Here is a 14,438-nt window from a genome sequence, read left to right on the forward strand (position 1 = left end):
GCTTTCTAGTGCCCCCCACCTCTTAGCAACTCTGTGAGATAATAAAAGCGAGCCGGGTAGCTTTTTTCACGGCGCATAATGTAACCTAGTCTGTGTCGGAGTAAACACACCCTGACACAGTGAAGACAGATTAGAGAATTAGGTTCAAAACAAATTACTTGCTAGAAACATCAGATCCAATTGAGAAACTTGTAATTATACAATGATTCTAGGTGTTAACTACACTATAAAAGCATATAAAAGACTTATTATAGCACTGTCATATCAGATTAAGATTTAAAAAAAGAAGAAGTCAATAGAAATTCATTGTTTATTGTCACTGGGATATGAAACAAGAGAATAATGACCATGGTGAGTCATAAAGTCATGAATCTTATATTTTATATAATAAACCAATTTAGTAGATCACTTCAAAACATAATAAAAGTAGATAACATAACTTCAAGGCGTATGTAGCTGTTATTATTAAACTCCAGCCACCTCATGCTTTTCAACAAGGCATCAGCTCAAGGTCACACAAGTTTTTTTCCTACATAATCAGCTCATGTTAAAAAAAATTAAGTAAAATAAAAATACAACCCCCCATCTTCATTCCTTTACCCATCACGACTGCTGGGGGTTTTGACTCTTAATGGATTCTGGAAGAGAAAGCATCCTGAAGGTGGGGAGGGCCAAAGAAAGAGAGGGACAGAAGGGTCATCACGGCTCTTTGTGGTGGGATGGATAGAGGAGATGGAGGAGGAAAAAAAAAGGGAGGAGTGGAGGTGGACGTGATGGGGGCAATAAACTTTGCTACAGATGAGGGTCACAGAGGTGCAGAGGTGCTGCAAAGGTCCTGGGAGCTGTTTTAAGTTATGCTCATATACGTCTTTGTATAAATACCAGAGCTTCAGATTAGAAAATTGAAATGTTTTCACTCAAATCGAATCAAATTGTAAATTTCAGATTCAGGCTCGATTTGTTTTAAAGTATCGTATAGAGTTAAAGTTTGTTACATGCCCGACATGTTGTAGGTTTTGTTGTTTATTGAACTTAACTGAAAAAGTGCCATGCTGCACTTCTTTTGTCGAGTTTAACCATTCAGAAATAAAATAAATCAACCACAGCATAGTTTACCTTAAAACACAAACATACTCTACTCTAATGCACTTCTTATAGATGGATTTTATTAATGCACCATTTAAAGTTTTTCCTTCATTTAATTACTGATGACTATGACTAAGATTAGTATACTGAATGTTTGTGTCTTACTGTCTTATTGTCTTATTTTGGTTTAATAGTTGTATGGTGTAAAATAAGGACACAGCAATGTTGTGGCGCTATAGTTTGAGCTTTCTACTGTCTTGTTAAAACAACTACCTCCACACACACATACACACAAACAGAAAACACACACGCACGCACACAAGGAGGAGCATGGAGGAAGCAGTCCCACTGGGGTTTTGTCCCTGACTGTGGTCTATGGGTTCAAAGCTTCTTGCATGGGGAGGAGAGCCCTTAAACAGCATATTAAGCAGGAGTTAATTATATGCCAACCTAAGTGACAAAGGAAAAGAAAAGCCTTCCCCTGAATGGCAAGACAAGAAAAGAGAAAAGTCATTATGCTGCCCACTTCTTTGCATTTGAAAAACTCAGTTCTTATTTAGGCATTTCCATTTGTAACTACAAAAAAAAGAAAGGAAAAAAAGTGGAGATCACATTGTAGAGTTGACGACAATATGTGCATCAGTGCCGTCTAACTTTTTTACATTTCAATCTAAAGTCAACCTGTTCAGTTATATAGTTAAAAATACACACACACACACTCACTCTCTAATTTTGTGAAAGAGAAGCTATTTTGCATAACAATTACTTTGGCCTGAGGCAGCAGACAAGACAATGTTCCTAAAATGTCCATTTTGAAGAAAGGAATCAGTGAAGGTCACCCTGCTTTAGATTTGAAATGTATGTAATTGTGTCAAAAAAAGGAATATTAAACAAATACAGCAGGCCTATTCAGATTTAAGGTGCATGAGCCTTTAGCAGCTGTAAGATTAGTTGTTTCTTGCACTAATGTGTGCATCCAGCATGTCGCTATAAAACTGTAGGTTGTAAAATGCTACTCTTTTTTCCTTCCATCTCCTATCTGCCTGCTACCCTACGTATAAAACACTCTATTTGACCCTGTTGTGGAGATTCAGCTATTGTTTCAAATAACAAATGTGGATATGCCAGATTGCAAATCAGTAGTTCTTCAGGAGAACTTCCCCTTTGCCTTGGAGCAAATGAGTCAACTTTAGCATCACTGCCAGGCTGTAGTGGCTGCCGTGAGTCTACTGTGCCATGCCACAACACCACAATGCCAATATAGTCCAAGTACACTGGGGCCCCTGAACCAAAAAAGAGCCAACACTGTAAAAAGTAATGGTGGTGATACAATTTTAAAAATATTACATTAAAAAGTTACTGTAAGTCCTTTTTTAAGCTTTCCAAATATAGCATATCCAGTGCGACGAGGTGTTGTACAAAGTTTTACGGTTTTAACCCTTCAACTTCCTGGTAAAACAAAGGAGATGGATATTTTCAGTAGCAATGGTGTAATTACATATCATTAATTATACTTATTTATAAATAAGCTATCTGTTTTGGCCATTTTAGCCTACTTTGTTGTCATGATGTGGCTATGTGTGCAGCAGTGGTTCCCAACCTGGCAGAAGGATACTTCATTAGGATTAAAGAGATGAGAGAGAGAGAAAATAAATACTTGTTACACAAAATTAAGTTTATTTTCTCTAAATTTGCTTCAATCTGAGGGGAAAATCACTCTTTGGTCACACTGCTCATAACTCACTTCCACACCACCATATCCTGTAATGTGAGGTCACAAATAGACATGACTTCATTTTAAGGAGTTTCAAGCCAAAAAGATTGGGAACCACCAGTGTACAGTGTCATATGAAACACTATTGTGTATATGAACTTTTTAAACTCATTTCTTCCCCAAAGTTTCCCACCACCACTGTATCTGATGTCATTTAAAGCAGAGATGTCATGTTGATAATATTTTACGAGCAAGATTTGTGTTAGTTTTTCTTTCTTAGAGCATTCAGCAGGCCACAGTGCCAGTCCCCACTGACCACAGTGAGCCCGTCCAGGCACTGATGTCACCAGGAGCAGCCATTTTTAATGCTAATTCACTTACTTCTAGGAGCCTTGCAGATCACTGTAGCTCCTAATAGGCTGTCGTGACAGGCAGGTCTAAATCATATTCATAACAAGACTTTTTCCAATTAGGGGCAATGACAAAAAGGAGGATGATTTAGGATCAAAGTCCTCTGCTTGGTCAGTTGGTTAGACTATAAGTAATTTGGGGGTAAAACAGCGTTACAGTAGATCACAGTTATGCAGAATACAGATTTAGTGCTTACAGGGGTGATAGACTTTATAGAGTGTGCAGCATCCAAGTTATCCTATTGTGGCTTCATTAGTAGTGAATAGAAGAGAAGTACTGTTGGCCATCTAGGCTTGATCTCAGACTGTGCTGCACTCTACTGGAGGAAATGAATCACTGCATTAATCCACCAGGCACAGAAACAGATGTCATCCAGCAGATTATACCCATTTACCTGGAAACTGTGTTATGAATCTTTGACTCCTCATTCTAAAATTACAGTGATATAAAATTGGGATGAAATGATCTTTGAAGTACTGTGTAAAATGTGGCTTATTACAGCAACTGAGCACTACCAGTGTGTGTTGCAATGAAACAGACATGCAAAGAAAGGTTTGACAAACATTCTGCATCCATCCCACTGAACATGTTTATTCATAAACTGGTAAAATATAGCACATTTGTATAAAAATGTAGAAAATTGTACACAAAATATAACACTTGGCTTTTGTCTATTATAGTTAATGCTACTATTATAGCTTTCTGTTGCTAAAGGTGATATTCTTTTGCCAGCAAAAAAGTCAGAATAAAGGATGACAGTTCTAAAAAAACAAACAAAAAACACACACACACATAGAAGGCAATGTCCATAAAGTTCATTAATATAAAAAGATTTATACAAAACATCTCATACATTCTAAAGAACAGCACTATCAGTCAATGTTCATGCCCTTATTGCTAGTGTTAGTGTTAGTGTTAAAATAGACTATTTGTGCATCTTTTTCTCAGTCATTTTAAGGTGTCTTTGGTAGGTTGTACACTTGAAGAAATGTTCATTCCTGCTAATGCTTAGTAAATTTTGAAGTGACGCTAGTGTTTTATTCTGAAAAAAGTCACATAAAATGCTTCAGCAATACTTTAACGTGTCCGTATTGAGTCTAGCTGTGCTCAGATGTGTTCTTGAATGACTACAAAAAAAATACTGTGATGATTCTTTGTCGCTATCAAAATGAGGTTCATGTGAATAGTCAGACGAGACAGAGACCTTTCCACACAGTGCTGTAGTCAGTGCAAAGCCACAGTGTAAAAATGAGTTCTCCTACCAAGAGCTGCAGCCATCTTCTGAATGATACAGTTCAATAGTCGCACAAAAGTACCTCAGTGTACACATAACAATATGTATTTTAATACAGTGGTAGCGAGTGAGAATTTTCCTGCTTCTTGATCCCCTGTCCTGAATTAGTAATGCAGAAATGTCCAAATAACTCCTCTTTGGGATTAGAGCCAAAGTGCAGCAACACTGTCGTATGAATGTACCTCTGTTTCTCAATATAGGCAACTATCACTCATCTGTTAACAGATACAAACTAGCTGACTCAGGTTTCCATTAAAAATAGCCGTCATCCTCAGCTGAGTCATGTACGAGTCGTAGTTTGGGCTAAAGTTGAGTGAATGCGTTATGTTTGAATATATCAGACATACTGTAATGTAGCTGGGATTGTTACACATATTATATATAAGATTTACTCATTAACCCCCATGTATGTACCTTAGAAAGAAAGGTCTTTCTGTTTTGCAGTTATAAACACCACTAAAAAAAAGTACACAGCTGCTACAGGAATACTTACAGTAAACATGTGGAGTGCAAACTCTCTGTCTGGAAAGGCAATTACAACACACATGTAATGTGAACACCAAAGATTCGAACACCAACAAGTCCTGAGTGTCTGTGTGTAGGCTATGTGTGTGTGTGTCTGTGACTGCATTTGTGCATGTGTGGGAATACTGATATGCCACTATAAAGAGTGTGCTGTTCATGACAAAGAAGAAATCCCTAGCAATACAGATTAATATTTAGTAGCACCGAGAAATTATTTCTCCATCGCTAAAAAGCACATCTTCAGTCTTCACTCAGGTCTTCGGACAACCATCTCACAAACTCCCGCCTGAACATTGGCCTTCAGAATCCAAGCAGTCTATCACAAGACAGGTGATGATTTATCCACTGTCTCATTGTCATATACACAACATATATAAATGTATATAAAACTTATTTACACGCATCCTTCTCTGCTCCACTGTTGCCACAGCCCTATGTGACTGGAATGCCTGTTAGCAAAAAGTTCAGTATCAGTATCATATCAGGCATACAGCCCTGTGTCTTTAAGTAAGGCACAGAAAAATACCGAGTACCAAGGCAGCGAAGGAACAATACAGCGAGGGAGGTTGATCAGGCACCTTTGGTTTTAAGGTTTTGGGTGGGGATTCAATTTAGAAACCTGTGATGGGATCACATGAGTAGCTTAGTCTCAATTTGTAACCAAAACACATTACAACACATCATTATTTCTGTTACATGGCTGTCTAGTAACAGACAGACCTCAGGTCAGTTCATGATCCTGGCTTGAACAAGGGTTAATGTGTTGGGTTTATGTAGACAGACTTATGGGGCAGCCCAGACTTCATCACATGAAATGATAAATTCAAAAGTGTGTTACTCTAAATGGGCTTCCTTGCCATGAACCAGGGAAACTCACTATAGCGCTTAAGTTTTTTAAACTCTAGGCTGGTTATCTCTGGGTACTGGGCTAAGTATTTCCATGTGGGACCTCAAAACATTAAGAACTGGCTAAGACTTCTACTTGATTGTTAGTCTGGAAAAGGGTGGTCTTCTTCTAAGACAGTGTGTTCAGGTATTTATTTTCCCCAGCCAGCGAGGTAAGCATAGATGTCATGTCGCCCACAGCCATGTTGGAAAGGCCAGAGCCTGCAGCTAGGCTGACAGAAGTCTGGGGAGTGGTGAGGCGGGATGAGGCCTGGGAAGAAGACCCTGGCTGACCCTGAAGGGGATTGTTGACTGGGCTGAACGAGGAAGACTCAGCATCATCGATGATCGAGGTAAAGTCTATGCGAGCATTGTCCAAATCCAGGTTTTCTAAGGCATTGGAGATGGGGCCAGATTCAGGATAGGGAGCTAAGGGGGCAGACTTTGTGCCACTTGTTGGGTCTAAATTGGACCCCATACTGTGCTGTTGGTTGAGACAAGGTCCATTCTGGGCGTCCATGTGTTTCTCCATATCCATGCTTATCTGCCCCGAATAGTACATGTTGTTGTTATTCGAAGGAGAGAACAATTCATTTTGCGGGTGCTGTGGATGCTGAACTGGAGGAAGTCGGACCGCTCGTCTGGGGCTGGAAGTTGAGTGGACAGGGCTGAGGTGGGGTGGGCTGCCCAAGTAGACTCCTCCTACCTGTGACAGGCTGTTTTGGCGGCTGAGAGGTTTCCGTCCCTGAGGAGGCCTTGGGGCCACCATCTCCTGGCCATAACATGATCCTTGGAGACCTGTCAGCTGCTGGTCTTTAGGTGTCACAGAGCTGGGCCCTCGGCTGTGAGCTGGAGGGCTCATGACCAGGTTCTGGTTGGGGTAGGGCGTATAGGGCTGGCTTGAGTAAAGATTCTGGTTTTGGTGCTGTGGACTGTGCTGCATCATTGCTGTCTGGGCATTCATATCCATGTTATCAGATAGGGGTGGAGGTTTTATTCCACTCTGTTGCTGCTGCTGCTGCTGTTGCTGTTCTTGTTGCTGCTCCCACATGAGTGCCTGCTGGGACTGTACATAGTTCCTCACCATCATCTCCTTCACCTGCAACATGGGAGTTTCCGATCTCTGCCCATCTGAAAGCGCATTACCAGCACAGCCTAAGCTCAGGCCCCCTCCACTGGGGAAGGAGTTCTGGTTCTGCCCTTGAAAGTCACAGCTGGGATTGTTAGAGTTCCTCATCATGACCTGTCCTGCCTGTTGTGGGTAACCCTGATTCTGCTGGAGGAGCATCCGCTGCTGTTGGAGTTTAGCACTTTGACAGGCATCTCCACCACCCATCCCAGGGTGGAACTGCTGCTCAGGTTTGATGATGAGTTTGTGGGTTCCATCAGGACTGTTGTACAGGCCAGTCTGATTGTTGAAGTGGGCCTGTGTCTGTTGAGGCTGCAGGCTAGGATCTGAATACTGCATGCCTCGCTGGTTCTGAAGAGCATGGCTGGAAGTTTGAATTTGGCTGTGGGTATCACTCCATTGGCCCCCGGTGTCACCACCCTGGCCTATGCTAGGGTAATGGGGGCCTGAGGGACTGAGCTGGCATGTGCTCATACTGTACTCAGCCTGTTGGAGAAGCGCATTAGACATGCCCTCTGAGTGAATAGGCCTTGCTTGGCCTATTGGATTTCCACCAGTCCTGGAGGCAACCTCCCCTCCCTGGTTCTGGTAGTGCCCCTGCATGTAAGCTTGGTCAGGGCAGCTCAGAGAGTCATGGCTTGGCGACAGTTGATTTGAAAGAGGACCTCCACCTCCAACTCCTCCAAGAACTTGATGCTGTTGCTGGTATCCCATGAAGTTTCTCTCTCCAGGGAGCATCATCAAGGAACGATCTCTGGCATCAACAGAAGCAATGTGGGGCTCCATACCCATCGCCTCCATCATTACATTTTCCGTGATGCTAGGTGGCCGAGGGGAGTACAAGTGGCGGGAAAGACTGGTCTCAGAGCCGCGGTGTTGCAATGCATTCCTTCGGCCCATCATGGCTACATTGTTAAGGCTATTGAAGCGCTTGGGGAGAGCTTGTGGGTCTGCTACTGATCGAACGGGGTCACTAGCTCGCCTGCTATTGTTACCTGGAGCCTGGTGAGGGTAGATGACACCAGTACCATACTCTGTGTTGGCACTGTGCCTACGTGGACCACCTTGTTGGAGGAAAGGTGGCAGAGGCTGGCCCTGGTACTCGCTCAAAACACCTCCTCTTCTCCCTGGAGTACCTGTCTGCTCCATATTGGGTAAAGGAGTGGGTGGTGGTCCACCCGTTGCTGCAGCATATTTGGCCTTTAGGCTGTATTGCTGGGCGGGTGTTAAATTAGGAAGACCTGGCAATCCTCCTCCTCCAGGACATGGAGCTCCTCTGCGATTGGTCTCAGGAGAGAGGGGATCTCCCCCACTCTGCTCTGGGCCAAGGAGATGACATCCTCCACCTGCTGTTCCTCCCATCTGTGAAACCTCACTGGAGCGCCGGCTGGACAGGTAAGGAGACACCATGGAGGATCGACGGCTAACGGTGTATGCAGAGCTTAGGCTGCTGGTGCCACTTCCTCTCCTGTCATTAGAAGAGCAGCCGATCGATGTGCCACCTCCTAACTCGTGATTGGACAGCTCCATTACTCGTCGGTTTGAGAGGAGTGGAGAAGGTGCACACATTCCCATATTCTCCCCAGGACCTGAAAATTAACATCCAGAAGGAGAAAACAGTTAAGAGTTAACCAATTCAAACTAAATAGTTCATTTAGATGTCTTTGATCAGTCCGTTATCTTGCAAGAATACAATTTATCATAGATCATACCAGGAAGTGCAGGTAGCTTGTTACTGGTACAGCGGGAAGGAGGGGTTGGCCTGCGTATTTGCTTCAGCTTGTCAATCTTCAGGTTCTCCAGCCTCTTTAAAGCCTGTGCTGACATTCCCATTGTTCCTCCTGCACTTCCTGGCTCCCCTCCTCCTCCGCCGCCTCCACCTGCAACTCCATCCTCCAGTGCCGTGAGATCCTCCAGACTGCCAGCCGCATTCAGGTTCATCTCCACCCCGCTGTCATTGTTATTGGCGCTTCCCAGTGGAGACCGTTCGCTACTGCAGGATGATTGACCACCAGGGCTTGGCTGGGATTTCTGAAATAAGTAATGTGGTTTATTCTCATGTATACTTTAATTTACTGGCAACCCTTTAAAATAAGCAGAAATGTTAATGTTATATGATTTGTACTTAATGGCCCAAAAACTATGGAAGCTGTGCTTTTAATATTGGAGCTTTGTTTATTTTCTCATATTTAAAGGACCTAAAATGTATCACTTACAAGGGCTGTCTCAGGAGCCAACAATTTGCAATCCTCTCTGCGTGTTTCCTCTTTCTCCAGCAGCAGTTCAGAGCTCTGGCCTCCAGGGGTCATAGCTGAACCAGGAGGTCGAGGTCCTGTGTCTCCACGATGCTTCTTGGTGATGTGGGCTTCAGGGCCATGCACTGTCTTCACATGTTTACGCAAAGAGCTTGGATCTGTGTATCTCTTAGTGCAGCCAGGGATCTTACATACATATGGTTTCTGTAAAAGAGCACACAAAGTTTCATTTGACTGTGCACACTCTTGCATACCATAATTTACCTTACTGCAACATTACTGATACTGAAATGGTCTCTACATAAGTAGTAGTTTACCAAGATTACTTTACAATACCTCATTGGAGTGAGTTCGATTCTGGTGCTTGGCCCGGTCTGAAGCATTGGAGAAGGCCTTGTTGCAGCCTTCATGTTCACACACATATGGTTTCTCTCCAGTGTGAGAGCGCAGATGGGTCTTCAAATTCTCCAGGCGAGAATAAGCCTTATTACAGCCTTCAAACTAAAATAGAAATATACATACGGCTTTATAACAACAGCCACAATGCAACAAGGCTGCAGGCCTACAGTCTTAAATGCCAAATTGTATTTGCTACAGTAAATTAAGTATAATCAGAAGAGCTTCATAAGATTTATTAGCTTTTTTCTCCTTGCATTAATAATTTGTGCATGTCTCTTGAAAGTCTTAATTAACATGTTTCATATTGAAAATAAAACCAGGCATTTATCATGCTCTTCAAAGAGGTAAAAGAGGATCTATAGCATTGCTTGATGAAATTAATTAGCTAGGTGTTATACTATCAATACAGAGGAGAGAGGACAGTTCTCCCACACTTAGTGAAGCTAAATTGGCAGTATTTTTTAAGATCAACGTTCAATAGTGAAGCTAAATTGGCAGTATTTTTTAAGATCAACGTTCAATACACAAGGAAAATACCAGCAAACACAACGTTTGACTGCATTGCAGCAGCTGAATTTTTTGTAATTGTGTTTTAGTAAGTTGTGCAAAAATCTAGATGACAAAGAAAACACAAACAAAAAAAAAACAGAGCAGTTCATAGACAGAAACTCACAGTGCACTTGTGTGGCTTCTCTCCTGTGTGTCTGCGCATATGAACCACCAGCATGTACTGGGCTTTGAAAGGCCTCTGTTCTCGGGAGCACTCCTGCCAGTGACACACAAACTCTTTCTTTTCTCCATGGATGTGCTCATTGTTGATGTGCTGTTGAGTAAACAGATAAATAGAGATATATTAATAATCAAAGTGGTATACTCTAGATACCATCTTTTTGCTAAAACGCTGTATTTTCTGCATCAGTTGATCTGTCTCTTACATGAACCAGCTGGTCTTGTGTGTCAAATTCCTTGTTGCAGCTCTCCCAGTGGCAGTTGGTTTCATAGATGGCTTCTTGTTCGGGCTTCCCGTCTTCTTTGTCCAGGTCATCTCTGCCATCCAGTAGACCCAGTAGAGGGTCCTGATGAAACATGAGTATAGACCAGAAAGTTTGTGAAGTTTAAGAAAATAGGGTATAAACACATTTAGAAAATGTACAGCATTTATCTTACAGGAATTTATCCTATAGTACGATATAATATCAGATATCAGCCAGTTATGTTCTGCTGATTTGATGGAGGTTCTTTGCCAACTAAAGCTACATAAAAACAGGCTGTGAAGGCTGCAAAAAACTTTCTTTCTTTGCATGCTCTGACTGCTGATCAACAAGACAACACCTGCAGTATGAGCGCATTACAGTCGAACATGTTTACCAATTTGACTCCACTTCACTTCAACATATGGCACATATTTATATTGCTGCATGTGTTTTTGACAAATCTAATGTGAAATCTAAAACTAAAATCTGAAGTGTGAAGGTGAAAACTACTTGTGAGAATAAGACTATACCTGAGTGCCAGTGGACGAAGGACTGGCCACATCTCCCTCTGACCTCTCCTCCAAGCTCTTCACATTCATACCATCCATCACACCTCCCAGGCCTGGCTCCGTCTTCAGCTACAAAACACAAAACACATCGTATCATCATCACGTTCCCTGTCACTGTCTTTCAAACCTCCTATCCTAGCTGTCATAGGCAGAGGGCGCACTGATACTGGGTTGCTCTGACTGCTTCGTAAAGTGAGAGAGAGAGAGTCGACTTACATGTCCATGCTTGGGCGGAGCGTGGAGCCGAGGATTGTGGGGAGGCAAGCGGGAAGCTTGGCAAGGACCTGGTGTGTGTCCACCAAGAGGCGTCACCCCGCCTCCGCCATACATAGACCCTTGCTGCCTGGATTGACAGTTTATATTGCTGGAATAGCCGAGAGATGGACTGTGGAATAACAGAAAGAAGTCAGATAGTACAATCAAAATTAACACAACCAGCCGCCAATTTCCTCAAATAGTAAAATATACAAGTACATTTATCATGGACAAATAAATATCTGATAATACTGTTCTGCAGTTCTCAAGTTGGGGCAACAAGCACTGCTGAAGTTTTGATTTATTTTTTAATTGATTTTTTCTTACCCATCTGTGGTGGCTATAGGGACGCAATTACCTTACACTCAGACTAGACTGGTGTTGGTGAGTAAAGAATAAATATTGGGTGATAAATATTGGTGTGCTGATGTGGCCAAATGAGCAGAGAGGAACAAACAACACACTTCATGCCCTGAAGTAAAACATTGTTTATTGTACAGCATTTTAAAATCAGGCAATGTGAAGCAGATATTTTGTGTATTAGCTCCTACTACTCTGAGATAATATATGTAGATATCGTTAGCTTTTTGTGCTTCATATAGAACAGAGAAATATCTGACCTCATGGCGGCCACAGAGAGATGGCCATAAGAACTGGCCCCATTGGGGTTGCAGCGAGAGTTGACAAACGCCACCAGGGAGTTGGGTGAAGTCCGGATCACCGTCTGCAGGTCTACACTGGCATCAGACAGAGGTGAGATGGACAGAGCCCTCTTTTTACTCAGCTTCAGCATGGAACGAGGTGTGGAGAACCTTGAGCCTAAAAGGAAAACAGAGGACAGCGAGAACAACAGCGTTAGTTTAACTTTTCAAGACAGTGAAAGACATGACTTTTATTTAAAGGAAACAGTGGGGAGTGTCTGTTTTACCATCGCCTGAGCCAATCTGATCAGAGCCTGGCTGAATCTGGCAGAAGTTGTGATGAGCGGACATCATGTTGTTCTGGTTACAGTAGGGGGTGCTATTGCCACCTGTTAGACATTAAGGACAGAGAAACATTTCACTGCCAAGACCCACATTAACATCTTTTAAGCTAGTGAGGCAGACAAAGGATTGTCTGTGTTACTGTAACTCACAGAGTAACAAGTGTGCACATGTTCAAAATCTCAACCACACATCATATGGACCTGCTGTCTGATGCGTTAACCAATACCAATTGATTCAGTCAGAAACGATAGCCACTTGCGTTGGAGTTGGCCACACAACAAGCAGCTTTTTAAAGTTAAGTTTTTCAGTTTAAATAAACAAGTTACGATTTTTAATCTCTAGTTCACCTCTCCTGAAGTTAACTGAGCATTTTAGATTAGTTCAAGGTGCTGCGGAGTGACAGACATGTTTATATCTCAGCAGAACAAATGGTCTTCTGTTGACTGCAGATTTTTCCTATTGTAGAAATCTGGGTGATCTCTGTTTCTTACTCACTCTTTCAGGTATCTTTAAGTCCAAATCAGCAGCAGCTGTGTGATCAAGGGGACGTAAAAAGATACTGTGACTCACCCTCTGTGGGCGGCATGCCCCTGTGGCCCATCATACTGTGTGGCGGTGGGGCCTGGGGTGGCCTCATATATTGATCCATGCAGTGACCCATCCCCTGTCCTGGTCCTGATCCATGACTCATATTGGGAGTCATGGGGTTATACATCGTGCGGCAGTCCTGGGGAGGGCCGTTGAGGTGCGGGGCACGCATCGAGGACACATCACTATAAGGAGACTGGTCTGATGGGACTAGGCTGTGAATAACACAACACAGGAAACACAATATTGAGTTATGAGATATAATCTTCAATAATATATAAACTGAGGTTTTTTTTAAAGGTGGTACTGATATCTCCTATAATCTCTTGTGATGTCTCCTTGTCATCACTAGATGGCGTATAGCCCCTGTCCTCATCTACACTGTGGAAACTTACTCATTTGGGTTTTCCCCTATAAAACTAGACAAGAGAAGCTTCATTGGAACTTTCCAGTCTTCTTATGAGTTTCAGTGTTTTCTCTGACCTTTCTTCAGTCTCACTGGTTAGTTCAAAATCTTTTTTTCTCTTCCTCCCTCTCGCTCCTCTCCTAAAGGGGCAGACTTCATCTATCCACCTTCTCCTAAGTCGTCCTTTCAGTTTCTTTAATTCTTTCACCACAACATGTATTCCACACAGGAGCTTAATCTGTCCTCTCTAATCCACTGTGCTTCCCCCCTCCCCGAATCTACCTCCCTCCTATTCTCACTCCTTCTCTTCTCCCATTCATCCCTTCTGTTCAAGTTCTCTGTTTCTCTCTCCCTCTCTCTCTCTTTCTACCCCCTCTGTCCTTTCTGTCACTTTCTACCTCCTCTTCCCTTTCTCCCTCCTCCTCCTGCTCCTCTGTCTTTCTCTGTCCTGCCCAGCCACCTTTCTCTCCATCTCTCTCTGCTTCTCCCTCACTCTGGGTAACCTGAGCGGGGCGCGAGGCAGTCATGCAGAGCGCAGCAGGGCCTGGTCAGCCTGTAATTAGCAGCTGTCAGAGAGAGGCCGAGTCCACCCGCAACCTGGGTGGCATGAGGAAGGGAGGGAGGGGGGAGAGGGAGGAGTGAGGGGCTGAGCTAGTACTGTGTCCATAACAATTGCAGCAAGACCTGCGGGCTTTGGCACCCTCAGAATATCTGTGAGATTAAAATAGGAACGGTTTGTGAGAGTATCATCCCTGCTTTCTAGAGAGGGACTGCTGAGATTTCAGGTTGTTTGCTAAATGGCATGCTTGCAAAAAAAAAAAAAAAGAGTTAGGTGAGTAGAGTAGCTGTGGTTAAAAATACAGCAAAACTGGAAAGAAAAGTCCAGCCCAGCATTTGAATGAATAATTCAACATTTTGAGGAGTAAGCATAGTCACGTTCTTTCCAAGGGCAAGATGAGAAG

At 43.0% G+C, this 14,438-nt stretch overlaps 1 protein-coding gene across 2 annotated transcripts in view; it reads right to left on the reverse strand.

Annotated features, from left to right (window-relative positions):
• Positions 1–3,637: 3,637 nt before the first annotated feature.
• gli1 (GLI family zinc finger 1) overlaps positions 3,638–14,438 on the reverse strand; it is a 49,491-nt gene continuing 38,690 nt past the window's right edge. For both annotated transcript variants that reach the window (XM_010732114.3, XM_019268724.2), the window contains exons 3-13: positions 13,053–13,285; positions 12,425–12,526; positions 12,117–12,315; positions 11,458–11,626; positions 11,203–11,310; positions 10,634–10,774; positions 10,372–10,521; positions 9,636–9,800; positions 9,261–9,503; positions 8,757–9,075; positions 3,638–8,633 (exon numbers count right to left, since the gene is read on the reverse strand). In XM_010732114.3, the coding sequence (XP_010730416.2) occupies positions 6,046–8,633; positions 8,757–9,075; positions 9,261–9,503; positions 9,636–9,800; positions 10,372–10,521; positions 10,634–10,774; positions 11,203–11,310; positions 11,458–11,626; positions 12,117–12,315; positions 12,425–12,526; positions 13,053–13,285 (4,417 nt within the window). In that variant the 3' untranslated portion in view covers positions 3,638–6,045. The remainder of the gene's footprint in view (positions 8,634–8,756; positions 9,076–9,260; positions 9,504–9,635; positions 9,801–10,371; positions 10,522–10,633; positions 10,775–11,202; positions 11,311–11,457; positions 11,627–12,116; positions 12,316–12,424; positions 12,527–13,052; positions 13,286–14,438) is intronic.

Source organism: Larimichthys crocea, chromosome VI (genome assembly GCF_000972845.2).
Source record: "Larimichthys crocea isolate SSNF chromosome VI, L_crocea_2.0, whole genome shotgun sequence".
In the NCBI taxonomy this organism is placed as follows: domain Eukaryota; kingdom Metazoa; phylum Chordata; class Actinopteri; family Sciaenidae; genus Larimichthys; species Larimichthys crocea.